General features: G+C 37.8%; 1 protein-coding gene across 1 annotated transcript in view; it reads left to right on the top strand.

Annotated features, from left to right (window-relative positions):
• The window catches only part of SEMA3E (semaphorin 3E), a 130,594-nt gene extending 115,089 nt beyond the window's left edge, over window positions 1-15,505 (top strand). The window contains exons 14-17 of the mRNA XM_005526030.3: window positions 2,289-2,455; window positions 7,997-8,064; window positions 9,789-9,928; window positions 11,493-15,505. Coding sequence (XP_005526087.1) covers window positions 2,289-2,455; window positions 7,997-8,064; window positions 9,789-9,928; window positions 11,493-11,945 — 828 coding nt within the window. The 3' untranslated portion in view covers window positions 11,946-15,505. The remainder of the gene's footprint in view (window positions 1-2,288; window positions 2,456-7,996; window positions 8,065-9,788; window positions 9,929-11,492) is intronic.
• The last annotated feature ends 1,715 nt before the right edge of the window (window positions 15,506-17,220 follow it).

Genomic DNA, 17,220 nt, shown 5'->3' with positions numbered 1-17,220 from the left:
TTTCCTGCCTCAATCTTTTCCCACAGACTGTGAAAGCAGCTCTGGAAACTAGATTGTCTAGCACTGCACCTAAGTGATTATTGGGAGAAAAACTCAGTGTCTTTTCAGATGTTTGACTTACATTTTACTCTCAATGAATTGTCATGGTTAAAGAGTTGTGTTGGCAGAGTAAAAAGGAGATGCCAGAAAATTTGAAGTAGCATTCTTCCATTATATTAATCTCCCAAGAAGTGTGCTAACTCTACTAATTTAAAGCATATCTGGAAAATCTGGAGACAACTGCAAAAAAGCCACCAGAGCAACCCAGTAGTTGAAGAAAAAAACTTCTCATGAGAAATGAGAGTAGCTTTAGTTTTTCAAGAGATCAAGGAGAAGACTGAGATAGGAGAGGAGAATCATATATATACTTTTCTGTGTGAAGTGACTTCTTACTTTGTGTTTGAAGATTCTTAAAAATTGATGGCAAAGCAATATCAGATTAAGAAACCAAGATCAGCTTATTGAATGTACTTACTCTTAAAATAGGGTACAAGTTTCTGACACTGAGAACAATTGGAAATTGTTGGAATGTTGGAAAAATGTTGGAATACATGTTAGGGACTCAGTTGGCACCAAGTAATTTTGTCTTTAAAGTCATCAGGAATATAACTTAGTTGAGCATACATGAAAAAATTTTGTATCTCGAGCACTTTCACTGATCTCTTTTGAACTTGGAATTACTGACCCTGTGGAGACTCCTTGCTACTTACATTTCCATATCCTTATAACACTGACCAGTCTTCACCTAGTCATGGTGATACAATAAAATACCACATTTCAGGTCTGAGCTTGTTATCTGCAGAGACTGGGAAAGAATGTTCTTTGATGTTCAGTTGACTAGATATCAGATACTTCTTTTCCCTCCTCTGATTTACCAAGACTTAAAGCTTTGCCCCTGCTAAAAGATAAAAGAGAAAATCTCATCTTGTATGTCTCATTGAAAGTGTTGTTAGTGTCTTCTGGGACAATCACACTGCAGCACTTGTAGACAAAGAACTCCCCTCAAACAAGTATCCTAAGTTTTCTCTTCATTCCAGTTGGCAGACTGAGTTCCTGCTACTATCATCTGGTTTATCTCACCAGAAAAATTCTTCAAGCATTGCTGTTACCAGCCTCTCCTAGTTTATTCCCTTAGCATCACTGAAAGTTAAATTTCTATGCTCTAAAGAGATACAGGGAGATATAATAAGGAGCAAGAACAGACTATCTGGATTAAAATTTATATATTGTGATAGACTACGTGAGGCGTCAGTGTTTCCCAGCTTTGAGTAATTTTAAAATACCAGATTTTGACAGCTTGGTTGAAGAGTAGAAATTATGGACTAAGTTTGGCCATTAGGTTGAGCACTACCAAGGAATACTTTTTCTGACTGGCAAAACTGCGGAAGTGAGCTGTGCATAAGTAATTTCTATTGCAGTGCACAATGCATATTTCTGTGTTCAGAAAATTTACATTCATCAGCAACAAGACTTAAAACAAGATTTTTTTAATTTAACAAGAATTAAATTGATTATCTGTCATTTCATTTGAAAAAGACATCTATGTGGGATCAAAAGATTCAAACACTCAGTGCTAATGCTGGAAAAACCCCACCTGAACCCTGCAAACAAATATTAAAAAGTAGATAGTGACCAGGTAATTTGTAAGGAAAGACTACACAGCAACAGGAAAACAATTAAATATCTATCTATCTATCTATCTATGTATTTTTCTATCTCCTGTGCACTGAGGGATTATACAAATCATAACACTACTGTGCATGTAAATATGTGACCATATTATAGCCATATCAAGAGCTAAATTTATATGAAAACTCCCATTTTAAAATTGAGCTTGTCTATAACCTTTGCATATTTGAAATTCTTTGTTTAAAGTCTTTCATGTCAAGTTGGGGTTTTTTTGCAGATCACTTAGTTGATAGACAAGTGTAAAGAGGGAGGCATTGGAAAATATCTTGATAAAGAAAAAGAAATGTAACCCCTTGCCTATCCAAACACAAAGCTGAAACTTCAGAAGCGAGGAAATGCCAAAATAAACTTGTTCATTTTACCTTTCTGTTTCTCTGTCCTCAGTAGGAAAGTTTAATCTGTAATCAGATATTTTCCTGCAGAGTAACTCTGCCTCCCTCAGGTCACAGGCTGGAGGCACAACCGGCAAGCACCAATTAATCTAACAATTTCAATAGCTGTCTTGGGAAGAGATGTTTTAATGGACATTGTGGCAATCCTGTCTGGTGTATTTTTTGCAGCAACAGCTCTACGTGGGATCCGAGTCAGTCATAGCTCAAGTGAAGTTCCACCAGTGCGACATGTACGGCACAGCCTGCGCCGACTGCTGCCTGGCTCGGGATCCCTACTGCGCCTGGGACGGGATCTCCTGCTCCCGGTACTACCCCACAGGAGTGCAGGCAAAGAGGTGGGAGCTGCTTCTGATACACTTCTTGCAAAATAACTACATCAACAGTTTCTACAGCCACACAGAGCACTTCGCATCACCCCTCAGACGTAACCAAACAGTGAGGTGGCAGCTGCTAATTCCTCAGCATAGCTTTAGGGGATGGCAAGGAACCAAACTCACATGGTGGCATAAACTGCACTACCAGGAATATTTTTATGACTAGATCTAAGTCACTTCGTAATTATTTGCATCACACTGTAAACCCTAATTTCCTTAAACATGTTTTCAAGTCTTTGCAACGTCAGAGACCTAGTTTGGTAGTATTACAAAGCAAGTATATCACGCAAAGAAGAATCTTTTTTAATAGCCATATACTTTCACCAGCCAAAATAAAACCAGAGTTTCTGAGAAAGCTAAGGTTTGGTTTAGATTTTCTGCAGTGGGTTGAAAGGCAAGTTACCCCAGAGACAAGCTCTAAGCACAAACCTGATTTGGTGCTTTAATTCTTCCTTGTGGAGACTCTTTCTCTGTATCACCCTTCTATCACCTTTCACTCTTTCATTCAGTCATTTCCCTGGGACCCGTTGTCCTCCCTTCCCTCTCAAACATAGATTCTGCAATTCAGATCTACGCAGATCAAGTATCTAGAATTTGCATATTTTAATCCAGATCTTTTCACAAAAATTAGTCAGCTTTGCCACCTAGACAGAGCAAATTCTTATCTGAATCAGCAAAATTTTGGTATTGCATAATTCAAATAATTACTGTGGGGTTTTTTTTTGTAATTACCGGGTTTAAAAATATATGCTTATTTATATTAGACCCACAAGGACTATAGGAATACATTTAATAAATTCCAGAGAGAGTTCTGAAAACTGGTGGAGATGGTTAAGTCCAAAACAAGTCATAGTATCTCAAATGTATTACTGTTTCTTAAGGAAAATCAGGAATATGGGGCTTTGTATTCATTTATTTTTCATCTGGCGTATTATATCTTTCCATGAACCTGGATACACTCAAATGCAGGCTGACTATTGTCAGGCATACCAGACATTTCCACAAATTTTGTAAAAGATAAATAATACAGTCATGTTACTTTTAGTAACATCACTTTTTGGGTAAGGCACATTTAAAAGTACAAATGGGAAACACAGTCTGTGACTCAGCATAATTAAGAATCTCTTGGATTTACTGCACAAAGGCATAGGTTAAACCAAGGCAGAAACCTACACAGCTTTTACAAGCAGGACTGCATAGGTTTCTCATGCCTTTTGTGAACAGACTGGGAGGGAAGAGGTGGGCTCTGGCTGACTGCTCATGGTGAGATGAGTGTGGTTAAAATTTTCAGGCCCCGGATTAAGAAAGATGAGCAGCTATATAATGGGCCAGGGAGATTAATGTCCTACAGTATAAGTAGAAATTGGATTATCATAATGATAAAGCATATGGGTTACTCATCTAACAAAGTCATTTGGGAAGGAAGCAGGGGTTGGTAAAAATTTTCCAGCAGCCTTCTAGCTTGCTAGCAGTATCACCATTTATGTTGTGCAGGCTACTTTTTGTCAAAGATGAGAGAAACTCACTGAGGCCTGGACTCTGTTGTATGTGTTTCTCTCCGAAGACAATTTCCAGAGCAGCAGCCTTTAAGTTCCCTGAAAACACATTTATCCAGGGTGGAGTGATATGGGCAGCACCCCAGGCACCTTCCTGTGCCTTACCTCCCCAACATTCAGCAGCTCAGCCTCTCTAAGAAGAAAATACTGCTGCTATCTTGCTTCTTCTCTTAAGATAAGCACTGTAGCAGTGGAGAAGGGATTTGCACTCAATTGAATGTTCTTGAAGTCTGCAAAACTTGTTTTCCATATCAGAGTTTGGGGGACAGCCAGCAAGACTAACAGTGTTGAGAGGCAGGAATGGCATTTGCTTTGTTCACTTTAGGTCACAGCTGAAGCTCAGAGCATTTCAAATTTAAGGCCTTACACTAACTGTGTGGTACATGGAGAGGCAGGGAGAGGGACTAGGGACATGTGTATAGAAGTTGGTTCAGGTTGCTTCCTGTCAGGTATCATGTGAGGAGTACTACAGGAAAAGGCAGGTCCTGGCAGACAGCGTGGAGTTTTCTGATACCAGGTGGCACTGAGTAGCTGATAACCCTGACATGGCTTAATTTGACTCCACACAGAATTAATGCCACATCCCAGGACATCCATATCTTAGTCTGGCCTTGTCTCAGGGCTCCAGATTTCTGCTCAAGCTGTACATGGTAATACAAATAATGTGAGTGCAAGGGACATTGGAGAGCACTTGTTTCTCCTCTTCCTGGTATCTGTCCTTCATTGGAGTCATGGAGTTGTGCCTTATATTGCAATATGCTTGAGCTGACCCTAATACCACCTATCTCTGGCCAAATGTGGCCTTCATGCCGTGCATTTAGGTGGGCTTTTGATTTGTAAGAGCTTGGGTAAGTGCTGCTCAGAGCTTTTTTAATTCCAGTCCTACTGGTGAAGAGTTGAATTGGGGCAGGGATGTACAATGTGTCCTCCCCACTTTGATCCAAATACTATCTGCTTTAGATCCTGATGCCTCCAAGGTACAACAAGTGCTTAGAGAATCATTAAGTAGTAATCTGTAAACTAAGGCATGTAACAGATTTAGAGAGAACTGAAGCATAAATACAAAAACACTATTCTTGGCATCTGGTACTAATTTTTAAATTGTGAAAGTCTGTAATTCCTTGTGAATGTATATCTTGGATAACTAATTAAATGTAATTAAATTAATTAAGGAAAAATTATAAAAACTGAGTCCAAAATCACGTATCTTGATGGTGGCAGAACAGCACACCACAATTCTGTGATAATTACAGGTGTGTGGCTCCTGAACACTGCAAATACCTCAGATGGCAGAAAGAATTTCTATTGCATTCAAATTTCATGAAGTGCGCTTGAGAAAGCAGAGGTGCAGGACTTAAATGCTTTAGTTCACTATTAGCTCTGCAATCTGATTCAGGCAGGTTCAATTTTTAGCTAAACAAGCTCTAAATTCTACAAGTGAGATTCTTTGCTGTACCAGCTCACCATCCAGACTGAAAAAGATCTGAAGTAATTTAAAAATGTCTTTGAATTTGGTATGCATAGTATGATTCTTTAGCTAATTTTTAGAAGCTGACAGTCTCTCCCCTGCCTCCTCTCCCTCTCTGGCTTTTTTCTCCATCACCCACTCCACCAGTAAGCACACAGCCTACTGCCACAGTGGTGCCTTTTCTTCCCAAGACTTTTTGATTTTGCCTCAAAAATTCCTGGGAAATAATAAAGAAAAATGAAAATTATGTTAATGGTAATGGTGATGATGACTGTATTGTTTTATTGCAGATCATTTTTACTAGTTTCCTGAAAGCACAGAGTTGAGGGCTGAAATCTAAATTAATGAAGTTATAGATTGCAAAAGATACTTCCCTACATTCAGTACATTTGTTAATCACTGAAAATTGTTCCATAATGTAATTTATCTCAGGGATTGTCTGATACTCTATGATTCACATAATTATGAGTAAAATAATTTCTGAGAACAAATAAAATAATACCAGGCCTATGTCAGTATTTGTGAAATGAGTTTATCTCCCAGCATCTTCCTCTCTTTCAGCACCTGTCTCCATTTTTTCCTTCTATTGGAGAAAATAGCAAGTGAAGCACTGATAGTTGTGTCTTCCCCAGTGTTCACAGTTGCAACAGTAAAATTCCATCAAACAAACATTTCTTTTTCTTTAATGATTCTGACAACTGGAGAAATAACCCTCTCTTACAGAACTAGGATTTTTTTAGCTTTACAATGATCTTAAGGAACTGCTGAGTAAATAGAACATGCCTGCTACCTGTCCTGTTCCTGCTAGATAGGGCTGTTGGACCTGACAGCAGCAGAATGGTCTTGTTTGTCTTGTTTAAAGGCTAATGCATATCCTATAGTGTTTATGTATATTTGTGCAGGAGAATGTCTCTTCTGAGTAATCTACATACACAGACTTGCAAAGCTGGTGACAGCATTTATCAACACTGACACTACACATTGCAATGACAACACCCAGGGCAGAATAAGGCCCAGTTGCAAGCTCAGAATTTCTTTTTCTTTAATAGGATGCAAGTACTAGCATTTCTCCCTAAAAGACTCTCCACGGAAATTCCACACGCCCCTGAAAGAACAATGGAAAACCAATGGTTCTCTGAATATCAGTGGATGTTAAAGCTGTGACCTTGGCCCACCAAGAACACTGAATCAGGAGTTCATGTGGGTGACAGAACTCAGAAAATAATCACTGTCTACAGCCAAATTAAAAATTAAATGTGTAACATCCATGAAAAAAAACCCTTGAGATGGTGTAAATCTAAATAGTTTCTGAAAATTCTATTTGTGACAAATTGAAATTTTGTCTTTTGGGTTCACATAGAACTGGAGAATAACCTTATTTCACTAGTAAATGCAAAGAACAAGAGAACTCTTTGGCTTTGTTTGTTTCTAATAGAATTTATAATGTACACATACCTACTGGGTAAGATTTGATGCACGGCATGTTTCTGCTGTTAATCTGTTATGTGTGGCATTGGCAATATTGTGTAGAATTACTCTTTATGCAAATATAGAAAAGGAATCCTTAGAAAAACTAAATCTGAGGTTGTTGGACATACGAACCTAGCAAGATACAACATTCCAGTAGACTCTTTTATTTCCCAAGTAAACAATCCTAATTTTATTTATCAAGAAACTCAAAGAAAAAAAATGCTATACAAAAGCGTATTTCTTCTGGGAATGCACCATATAATCATGGTTTTAATGGGGTTTTTTTTCTGTAAATGCAAAAAAAATCTCAAACCTTAAAAGTCAGAATTATTTTTCTTTCAAAAGCACTTGTATTATTTCCAGGTCAAAACCAGGGCTCACAGGTTCTGACCACAATTCTGCCACCAGTTCACTTTCTAGGCCTGGGCATTCATGAATGTGTCTGTTTCCCTGTTGAGAAAAATGAGCTCAGTAACTGTCTGCTACAAAGGTGAAATAAAATAAAGTATTTCCTCCACACCTTGAGATTCTCAAGTGAAAAAAAACATAAAACAACAACCACCAAAAAAACCAACCATGAGACTGAAGGAGAAAAGAAGTACCATTCACATACACAGGAAAGTGTTCTAAATTTAAAAAGGAAAATTTCCTTCCTTTCTGGAGAGAGGGAGAGAACCCAAAGACAGGCTAAAGGTCCCTATGTCTGAATGTTACCTGTTGGTTCAAAGGATCTTGTTTAAGTATTTATAATATCAGTATAGTTATATATAAAATGGACACAAAATTCTCTTCTCCACACAAGCGTGTTTTTTTTTTCAGACACAACTCCCAGTAGGCTGAGTAGAGACAAAATACTGATTTATAAATGAGTACTTCTCACAACAATGGTAAATTGTTAACAATCAAGGTTTAACTCCTTAAGTGTTTAATGAATGCTAGTTTAGCATAAACCAAACAACATGTAAGCTAAACGTGTTCTCTCAAATAATTCCACTTTTTCCCCTCCAGACGTTTCCGCAGACAAGATGTTCGGCACGGAAATGCAGCGCAGCAGTGCTTTGGCCAGCAGTTCATTGGTAATCTATTCACACATGTACAGATTGCTTGTAATGGTCTGGAACAGCCAGCACAGAGTTTGCCAAGAGCATGAGCCAGCCCATGATCTCACCTGCTGGCTTTCACTGGCGTGCTCCTATAATGTTGTAAGAGCCATGGGGCTGAGCCCTGCCATCCAGGTCTAACGGTGACTGTCTCAGTGGCAGATCAGGTGCATCCCTGCACCTGATGTGAAAATGTTCACGTGGTCCTGCAGCACTGACATTCAGACTAAAGGTGTGGAGAATGCATCCCAATGGCTTCCAACAGAAAAAAAAGCAGAAAGATGACTCAGGGATAAGAAACTGCATCCTGAAATGTGTATGAAGTAGTCTGGACACTTAGAATTTAAGCACTAACATGAGTAGGGACATGACAGAAAAAAAATGTGTATTTATAATCAAGTTTTCTCTTATAAAAAAAGATAGCGTACTGTGTCTAATGTTGTTATCCAAACCTTGGAAAGTGAGGATTTCAAACATGGGTATTGGGAACAGCAAAACAGAAAGAAAACAGTTGCCTGGACATCCTCAGTACTTTGCAGGATAATATACAATACATTTATAGAAGAAAAAAGTTAAAGATTCTTCTAGAATGATATCCAGAGAAACACTCTATATTATATTATATTATATTATATTATATTATATTATATTATATTATATTATATTATATTATATTATATTATATTATATTATATTATATTATATTATATAATATTATATTATATTATATTATATTATACTATATTATACTATATTATATTATATTATATTATATATTATATTATATTATATTATATTATATTATATTATATTATATTATTATATTTAAATATCGTATATAGAAATATTATATATATATATATATATTAGATATATAAATATTTTAATATTTTTTCCTTTTTTATCAGAGAAAGCTTCATTAAAATTGAATTCCTTTGGAAGATATTGTATGTTCTGGAAAAGTATATTCCAATATTAAGTGCTAATTCTTCCACAAGTTTGAAATACAGCAGAGAAATCACAATTATATAAAACAGTGCATTTTTTTAGGATATAAAGCTATTTGTGCTTAGGAGTTTTTCTTACTATTATGAAATAAGATTATTTCATTTATGAGGCAATTGGTTTCATCCAGTGTAACAACTGGTTTATCTTCCTCCAGATGTTTTGTTGGATTAAAAACCAGAGTTAAATTTTGATTTAATTCCTTCACCTTGTTTTTATTAGCACCCTTGGACCCAAAATGTACATTCAATTTACACATGTATAGCATGGATATATATAATATTGGTTAGAGTATTTATAGTATCATTCTGCAAGCAGTTATGTGCTGTTATTATCCCTAAAAAATTGAATTTTTTATTATATTTAAACATGTTTTGAATCCTCCTCTTTCACTGAGAGAAAATGAAATTAACTATTCATAAGAACCAGGCACAAGCAATCACAAGTGTGAAAGGCTGAGATCTGTTTCTCTATAATCTTAGGTGAGTCACAGCACAATTTGGTCAGATGCTATGAAAGCCTGGGATGATGGGAAAATTCATTTATCAGGTCAGATCTTCATTAGACATTACTTTTCAGTCACTGTCTGGCTGGATCTGAATTAAGCTTCACTCTTTAAAGTAAATATACCCTGAACATGGAGTGTAACAAGTACGTGCAGGAACACATTTTTGAAACATTTATTTCCCTTCCAGGTGAAGTTCTGGAGAAGACTGAGGAGCGACTTGTTTATGGAATAGAGTACAACAGCACCCTTCTGGAGTGCACCCCTCGGACCTTACAAGCAAAAGTCATCTGGTTTGTCCAGCGAGCACATGAAACTAAGAAGGAAGAGGTAACTATTCTTTTAGAATAACTTTTTGCAATAAAAGAACCTGTTGTTAGAAACATTATATCTTAGTTGAATTTTTGCTGCCAGTTGCTGAAATTGAACTGGGTGTCAGGGAAAATCACCATGTTCATCTGGTGTCTTGAATTAATAGACCTGAGAATTTCACCTGGTGTTTGCATTCAACATCTTGAATGCAGATGTGAGACATGTAGTGAAGCTAATTTAAGATCTCAAAACAAAGGAAAATCCATCATTTCTCTTGGTATGTTTTTGCAGGGGTGAAAAGTGTATTATTTCCAGTGTCTAGCTTAACTTCTATTCATTCTTGCTGCCTCACCCTTTTATTACAGAATTTTTTGCAAATGACTATTAGTGGATTCTCTGCCTCTTTTACATGTATTTTACCATTATGAAAGTGCTTCATAAATGCTATTGTATTTATTCCTCAATATCTCTCTGATACACATCACTGTAGCTATCACTAGAGTGTAGATATGTCACTACAGGGACTGGTAAAATCGTCCCCTTCTTTCCTATAAGCCCCCTTTAAGTACTGAAAGGTCAACATAAGGTCTTTCAGGAGCCCCCTCTCCTCTTGGCTGAGCAACCCCAGCTCTCTCTTTCTTCATAGAAGTGCCCCATTCCTCTCTTCATTTGTGTGACCCTCCTCCAGTCCCACTCTCACAGGTCCATGTCTCTGCCATGTGCTGAGGGTCCCAGAGCTGTTTGCAGCACTCCAGGTGGAGCTTATTAGAGCAGAGTGAAGGGAATCACATCCCTTCACCTATTGGCCACATTTCTTGTTATACAGCACAGGATACAGATGGTTTTCTACAAGTGCACATGGCCAGATCTCATCTAGTTCCTCGTCCCTCAGTGCCCCCAAGTCCTCTTCAGGGATGCTTTTGATCCTTTCATCATTCAGTACTTCTGCTTAAATTCATCACCTTACTGTTAAATGAGAAGCTGAGGATACCATTTCCCTGGCCACTCCTGCTGCTGGATTAGACAGCTCAGTGCTCCCTGCTTGCCAGCATCTGTGAATGTCTCGTAGTCAATAGTGTTGCCTTCAGGAGCTGTAGGAGGAACTCAAACACCAGACTCAGAACTGAGGCTTTAAGATCACAGTGGTCCTGCAGTTAGATATGCAAATACTTTTATGAATGTCTCCTCAAAAGCATACCAGTCTATAAGAGAATTCACAGGGATCCTTATCACAGGTCAGCTGGCAAATGCCCTTTTGTCTTCCACCCAGTAGATTATTTGCATGTTTCTAACTTATTTCCCTCTGCAATTTAAAACAGGAATCTGTCTGCTCCACTATGTTCTTCCATGCTTCCCAGATTCTTTAGATTGTTCTCCATTTACAACTCATTCTCTTCTTTACTTCAAGTAAATATTTATGTTATTACAAAAACACCGTGAATTAAAAATCTGTAGATCTCTAATATTCCTCTCAAAATTTAATATCACAATCATGAAAGTACATTTCAGAAATAATTGCATTGGTTTAATGTAATAGCAAAGGCCTGTGCTCTATAACTGCATTTTATGGGTTTTTTTTCAGGTGAAGACCGATGATAGAATAATAAAAATGGACCTTGGCCTTTTATTCCTGAAGCTGCATCGACTGGATGCAGGGACTTATTTTTGTCAGACAGTAGAACACAGCATTGTTCACACTGTCAGAAAAATCACCCTGGAAATCGTCGAGGAGGAACGTGTAGACGAAATGTTCAATAAAGACTATGAGGAGGAGATCCCTCACAAAATGCCATGCCCAATGCAGAGCAGTATACCTCAGGCTTCAAAGCCATGGTATAAGGAATTTCTTCAACTGATAGGTTACAGCAACTTCCAGAGGGTGGAAGAATACTGTGAAAAAGTGTGGTGTACAGATAAGAAGAGAAAAAAGCTGAAAATGTCTCCATCCAAGTGGAAATATGCCAGCCCTCAGGAGAAGAAGGCAAGGATCAGGCCAGAGCATTACCGGTTGCCCAGGAACATAGCTGACTCTTGATGGACAAAATCCATCCACTGTTTCTGAGCAAAATTTTATTTGGACTTAAGAGGGAGAAATCATTCCTGGTTTGAGTAAATTTCACAGGTTTATATATGTAAAATATTGGGACTGAAAACAAAAATGCTATGGTAAGTTATATTGTACACTCACGATGACTGTTTAGAAGCATTTTAAACAACATCTTCCCAGCTATCTGGTTCAAAGTAAGTAAATCCAGTCAGAGTTCTGCATTAGGGAGGATGTGACAATCTTCAGATTCTGAGTGCTTGAATCAGTTTTCTGTGCGGATCGTGCTTGCGCTGTATATTATTGCACATGATGGCATATTTAACAAATCCAAATAGCTAAACATTCACAAGTGGATGAAAAGTATAACACATTTCTTTGTTTCACAAATTTCTCATGCTTCTGGAATCAGCACGTCTTAAGATCTTATTCTTTTTGGATGTGACCTGTCTGAGGTTCATCGCTGAGAGCAATGAGTTGTGTTAATACAGTGTACTGCTACTTCTAAAGATAATGAAGGGAAATCCTACTTATTTACCACCTTTTTTTCAGTATCAGCCATTTATGAAGCGCAGTGTGCTCCCACAGCTAAATATTATTGCCTAGTAACTTCATGTAAGCCACATGCATGCTGAGAACACAGGCAGAATGAAATTCATCAGTTTATCTATCGAAGTTGAAAAAATGGTTTAGACGGAAAACGAGTCCATCTTGCATCTCTGTGTGTTGCCTTAGTGGTGACACGAATTAAGGGATCGCCCTCTTGTGGCAAAAGAAAGCAAAACTCGATACTTAAATTACTTTTCTGAAGAAATGTGTATAAGCAAAGAAGTATTACCTAGATGCCCAGCTGATTTGCTTTCAGCAGACGCTTTCAGACACTCCATGTGCTAAAGCCACAGATGTAGGAGGCAGTGTTGGAAGTAATTTATACTGGGAAGGCAGCATTTTAAATAAACTGTTTTTGGGGTAAGTGCATTCATAAAAAGTTAGGATGCAGATTAAAACAAAATCAGCATTATGCAGCTGTGTTTCTATAGTTTCAGGATCTAGTCCACATAAACCTTTTTCTGATGTGTGATCTCTATTCGAAAGGGCTGCTTCACTCCTCTTGGAAGTGATAATTTGTGAATAATACCAGGAAAGGAGATCAAAAGAACTAAGTCGCTTACAATCTAGGTATTTCTAGACTGACTTAAAAAACATTCTATATATATACATATATATTTATATATATATATCTCTTTAAGAAAACTTGCTTTAAGAAACCAGATCCAGAAAATGCAGAAAACGTAGCATTTCAATACAAGTTAAATGTAAACACAAATGAGTCACAAATGAGTTAACTTCTAAAATAAGAACATGATGACAATAGGAAATAGCCAAGCTGATCCAAATTTCTAAGCCATGAAGAAAATATACAAAGGATTCATCACCTACGAAGAGTTTCATGTTGAGCTTCAACTTCTAATCTAATCTAATGGGAAGAGAGGGAATTAACAGCCTGGGTAACAGGGATTTGTGGTTTGCTGTGTTACCAAACAGGCTGTTTGTGAGAGGAACTCACAGCTGCTGGCAGGACCAGGGGGCTTTGCTGTGCTCCTCTGGGAGCAGAGACTGACCTGGTGTTTGGAAGGAGCACATGGCACACTGCCAGCAACCAGAGTGCAAGGAAAACAGGGTTTCACCTGGTGTGGGTTTAGCAGCAGATGAATCTTCATCAGCCTGTTAAGGGAATCAATGTGTCTGAGGGTTTGCACTTCGTTTAGCTGCAGTATGTCCCTAAGAGACGGGACTGGACACTGCAGATCCTTGCACGAATCCATGCAGTTGCTAGCTTTGGTCTGAGAGAGGAGATTGGATAAACTCATGTTTCTGGGACAGTTTAATGGAACTTAGTTGCATTTAGGATCTTGTTTACAGCTGTATGGAAACCACCAGCACTGAGAGTTGTGGCAGAGAACACACGCAAAACAAGCATCCCTGATCTAAACTTAATCCCCTACACAAACCTCATCGACACCCTTGGTGAAAAGCTTTTAAAACACTACTAAAATCCTTTTCTGATGAATTATGGAGTCCCCTTCTTTTAAAGAACCACAGGAGTTATTTTTTACATTTGATTAATTTGCAAGTATCTAGTGCTAAATGTATCATTCATGAAGTATTAGAAAGGAATTACAACATCTCAGCCTCATGGAACAAATGCAACTTTGTGTCTCATTCTCTGAGATTTCATGTAGAAATCATGTTATATGGAAATCAGGATTCTTGATTTAATATGAGACTATATTTTTAGCGACCAATCCCTTTAGTGTTTACATGTGGAGAATTGTATTACCTCTTTACTTGCCTTTTAAAACTTAAATTTTTAGCTTACACCTTGCTCCTTTCATGTTTGCAATGCCTATGAGAATTCAGAACTACAAGGTCTTGTTCAAAGAGTGCTCTGACCTCTATGGAAGAAGAGAAAGAGTGACAATATATTTTGGAAGGATTTGCACAAATGTGCATTTACCACAATGTTATTTAAAATGCTTCTTTGTATATTTGGGGGCCATTGTCTGCTTCTTATCATTATGAGTTTGATGTATTTTGTATGTGCATGAAGTGGTCAAATTATAAATATAATTAAGAACCATATTTGCCTGAAATAATCTGTATTATTTCTTATAATTTATTTTCCCTGGACAGCATGATTATCTGCAGCTCACTAGTCACACATTGTTAATTACAGGTGTCCTTCATCGTGTATTTTATGAACAGAGACCACAGATAAGGACAGAAAGATGTATGTATAGAGTTGCCAAATGGGAAATGTGGTGCAGGGTAATGAGTAGATTCAGTCTATCTGATGCATGAATGTATTTTGAGATTGGAACATGGTCATTTAAGCTCAGAAGATGCTAACTGATGGAAACTCACTGAGAAGCCACAATTTGGACAAAGCTTTGGACTCTACCCTGTTTCATGATGAAGGAAAATCCAGAGCACTTGGATTAAGCCTTCCTTTGCTTTGCTCTTATTCTTTTGTTGTCAGTGAGATTACTGTCACCTTGTACAAACTACTGTGCTCTCAGATTCTCTTGGGACATCAGGGCAGGAGAGTGTTAACCTGATGTCCAATTCCTGGCTTGTATATCTCAAAATAGGATTTTAGGATTTACACTGCTGTTCTGTAGCATGAAACAGATCTCCTTCTGTAAGCAATCGAGAAAAAGAATCGCCCTGAGGGGAAATTATTCAGGTACCTGAATAGCAGAAGTAACAGTGATATTTGAAGAAGTACTTGAATCAAGATAATTTACATATAGTTATAAGAGTTTCTCTTGTTCGTCTATCTCCTCTTAAATTTCGAGGGTATGCTGGTTTTGCCTGATGTAGAGTTAATTCTCTTCACTGTGTCTACTGTGAGGAAATGTTCTGGAGTTGTGCTGAACACAGGGTTGATATACAGAGAGGGTTTTTTTATTGCTGAGTAGGGTTTACACAGAGCCAAGGCCTTTGTTTTTCATACTGCCACACTGATGAGGGACCTGGGGCTGCATGAGAGGTTGGGTGGAGATGCAGCTGGGACAGGTGACCCAAACAAATATTCCAAAGCATATGACATCATGGTCAGTTTATAAAGTGAGCAGAAGAAGGAGGCTGGGAGGAAATTTGAAGTAATTATGTTTGTCTTCCCAAACTGTTACATGTGATGAGGCCCTGCTCTCCTGGAGATGGCTGAACACCAACCTGCCATGGGAAGCAGTGAATTAATTTCTTGCTTTACTTTGCTTGTGTGCATGGCTTTTGCTTTCCCTATTAAACTTCCTTTATCTCAACTCACAAGTTTTCTCTCTTTAACCATTCCAGTTCTCTCCCTGATCCTGCTGGTTGGGGAATGAGTGAGTTTCTACACTGGGGCTTGGTTGCTGGCTGGGTCTTAACCCTGACAGGAGGGGAAAAAAAAATCAATTTTCTCCTAAATGTCAGTCAGTCAGTTTCCTTCTTTTTTAAAAAAAAGAACCAGTAATCTCCTTATTCTACCTTGGAGCACTGAGGCTGGAGTTATTTATGCAACTTTATATCTCTGAGTCCAGAAGGCACAAATGCCTCTGAAAGCTGCACTGTCCAGATAAGAGGCACTGAAAGTGAGCTTTTTTTACAGCTGTAACCAAGCAGGATGCCTGCAATTCCTATCAGCCCTGGAATCCTGTTCACCTAACCAAATTACTGTTTTTAATGGAGAATTCATGTCCAGCTGACATGAGTATTTATTGTAAATGAAGCCATGATTGGCAAGTTTTCCCTTTGGGTGATATTTTTTTTTTAATGCTTGCAATGAGGGATTTTTTATTATTAATTTAATTTTTTCAGGCAGTAAGTTATCTTTCCAGCACTATAAACAGAAAGATGGCAGAGCTAGCAATGTCAAGTAAATCTCTTGTCACTATGAGTTAATCAGCTTTCTACAGTATTGCACATATTGAAGAACACATTTACCAAACATCAACCTAATCCATTACTGAAACTGCATTACACAAAAGAGCTTTGCTGCTTTGAGATACAGCTCTCATGTAATGTTGAATCAGGAAATGATTCATTAAGTGTTTGTCCACATGTGCTCATAATTGCTGGAATGAGAGTAGCAGGACAGAGCACAGTTGGACAAACTTGAAGCATGGAAGCCTTATCTGCCTAATTTCTAGGTTTCTTGAGGTTCTTATGCCTATCTGAGAAGAGCACATGTAGTTGCAGGAGGAGAAGCCTGGATCATTGAATGGTTTGGTGCAGCACAAGTCCTGTTTCACACCTGTGGGCTAAGGAGCATTTGTGAACTTGTTTCAGTAGATTTCCCCAACGGCAGCACACAGAAAACTCCATTGAAGCAAAACATCTCTTTACCTGCAATGTCATTTAATTCAGCAGCAGAATTTCATGTCTTTAAAAGTGTTTTTGTACATCTTTGGAAAGCTATGTTTTAAGAAGGATTACATTACTAGTCTAGGATTACATTTAATATGGCTGCATTTGTTGCTTCTAAATTATGAACTCTCAGAATATCTCTTGTCAATTTGAGTTTCAGCATTTCCAACATGCATGCAGGTAGCTCATGATGATTTTTTCTCACTCTGAAGAATCACATTTGCCAGTCTCAACAAGGACTTCAAGAATGTCTGTGAAGGCACATAATAATGTCAATGGCCATCACTAGCATCATAATCCACAACAGCTGTAATTCACTGTCTTCTCCCTTTCCCAGAAATAAAAGATGGAATTT

The sequence above is a fragment of the Pseudopodoces humilis genome, chromosome 5, assembly GCF_049639895.1.
Source record: "Pseudopodoces humilis isolate 2021_Gansu_Grassland_sample_001 chromosome 5, ASM4963989v1, whole genome shotgun sequence".
Classification (NCBI taxonomy): Eukaryota; Metazoa; Chordata; class Aves; order Passeriformes; family Paridae; genus Pseudopodoces; species Pseudopodoces humilis.
Note: the sequence above shows the minus strand (reverse complement) of the source record. Positions and strands in the feature narration are given on the sequence as shown.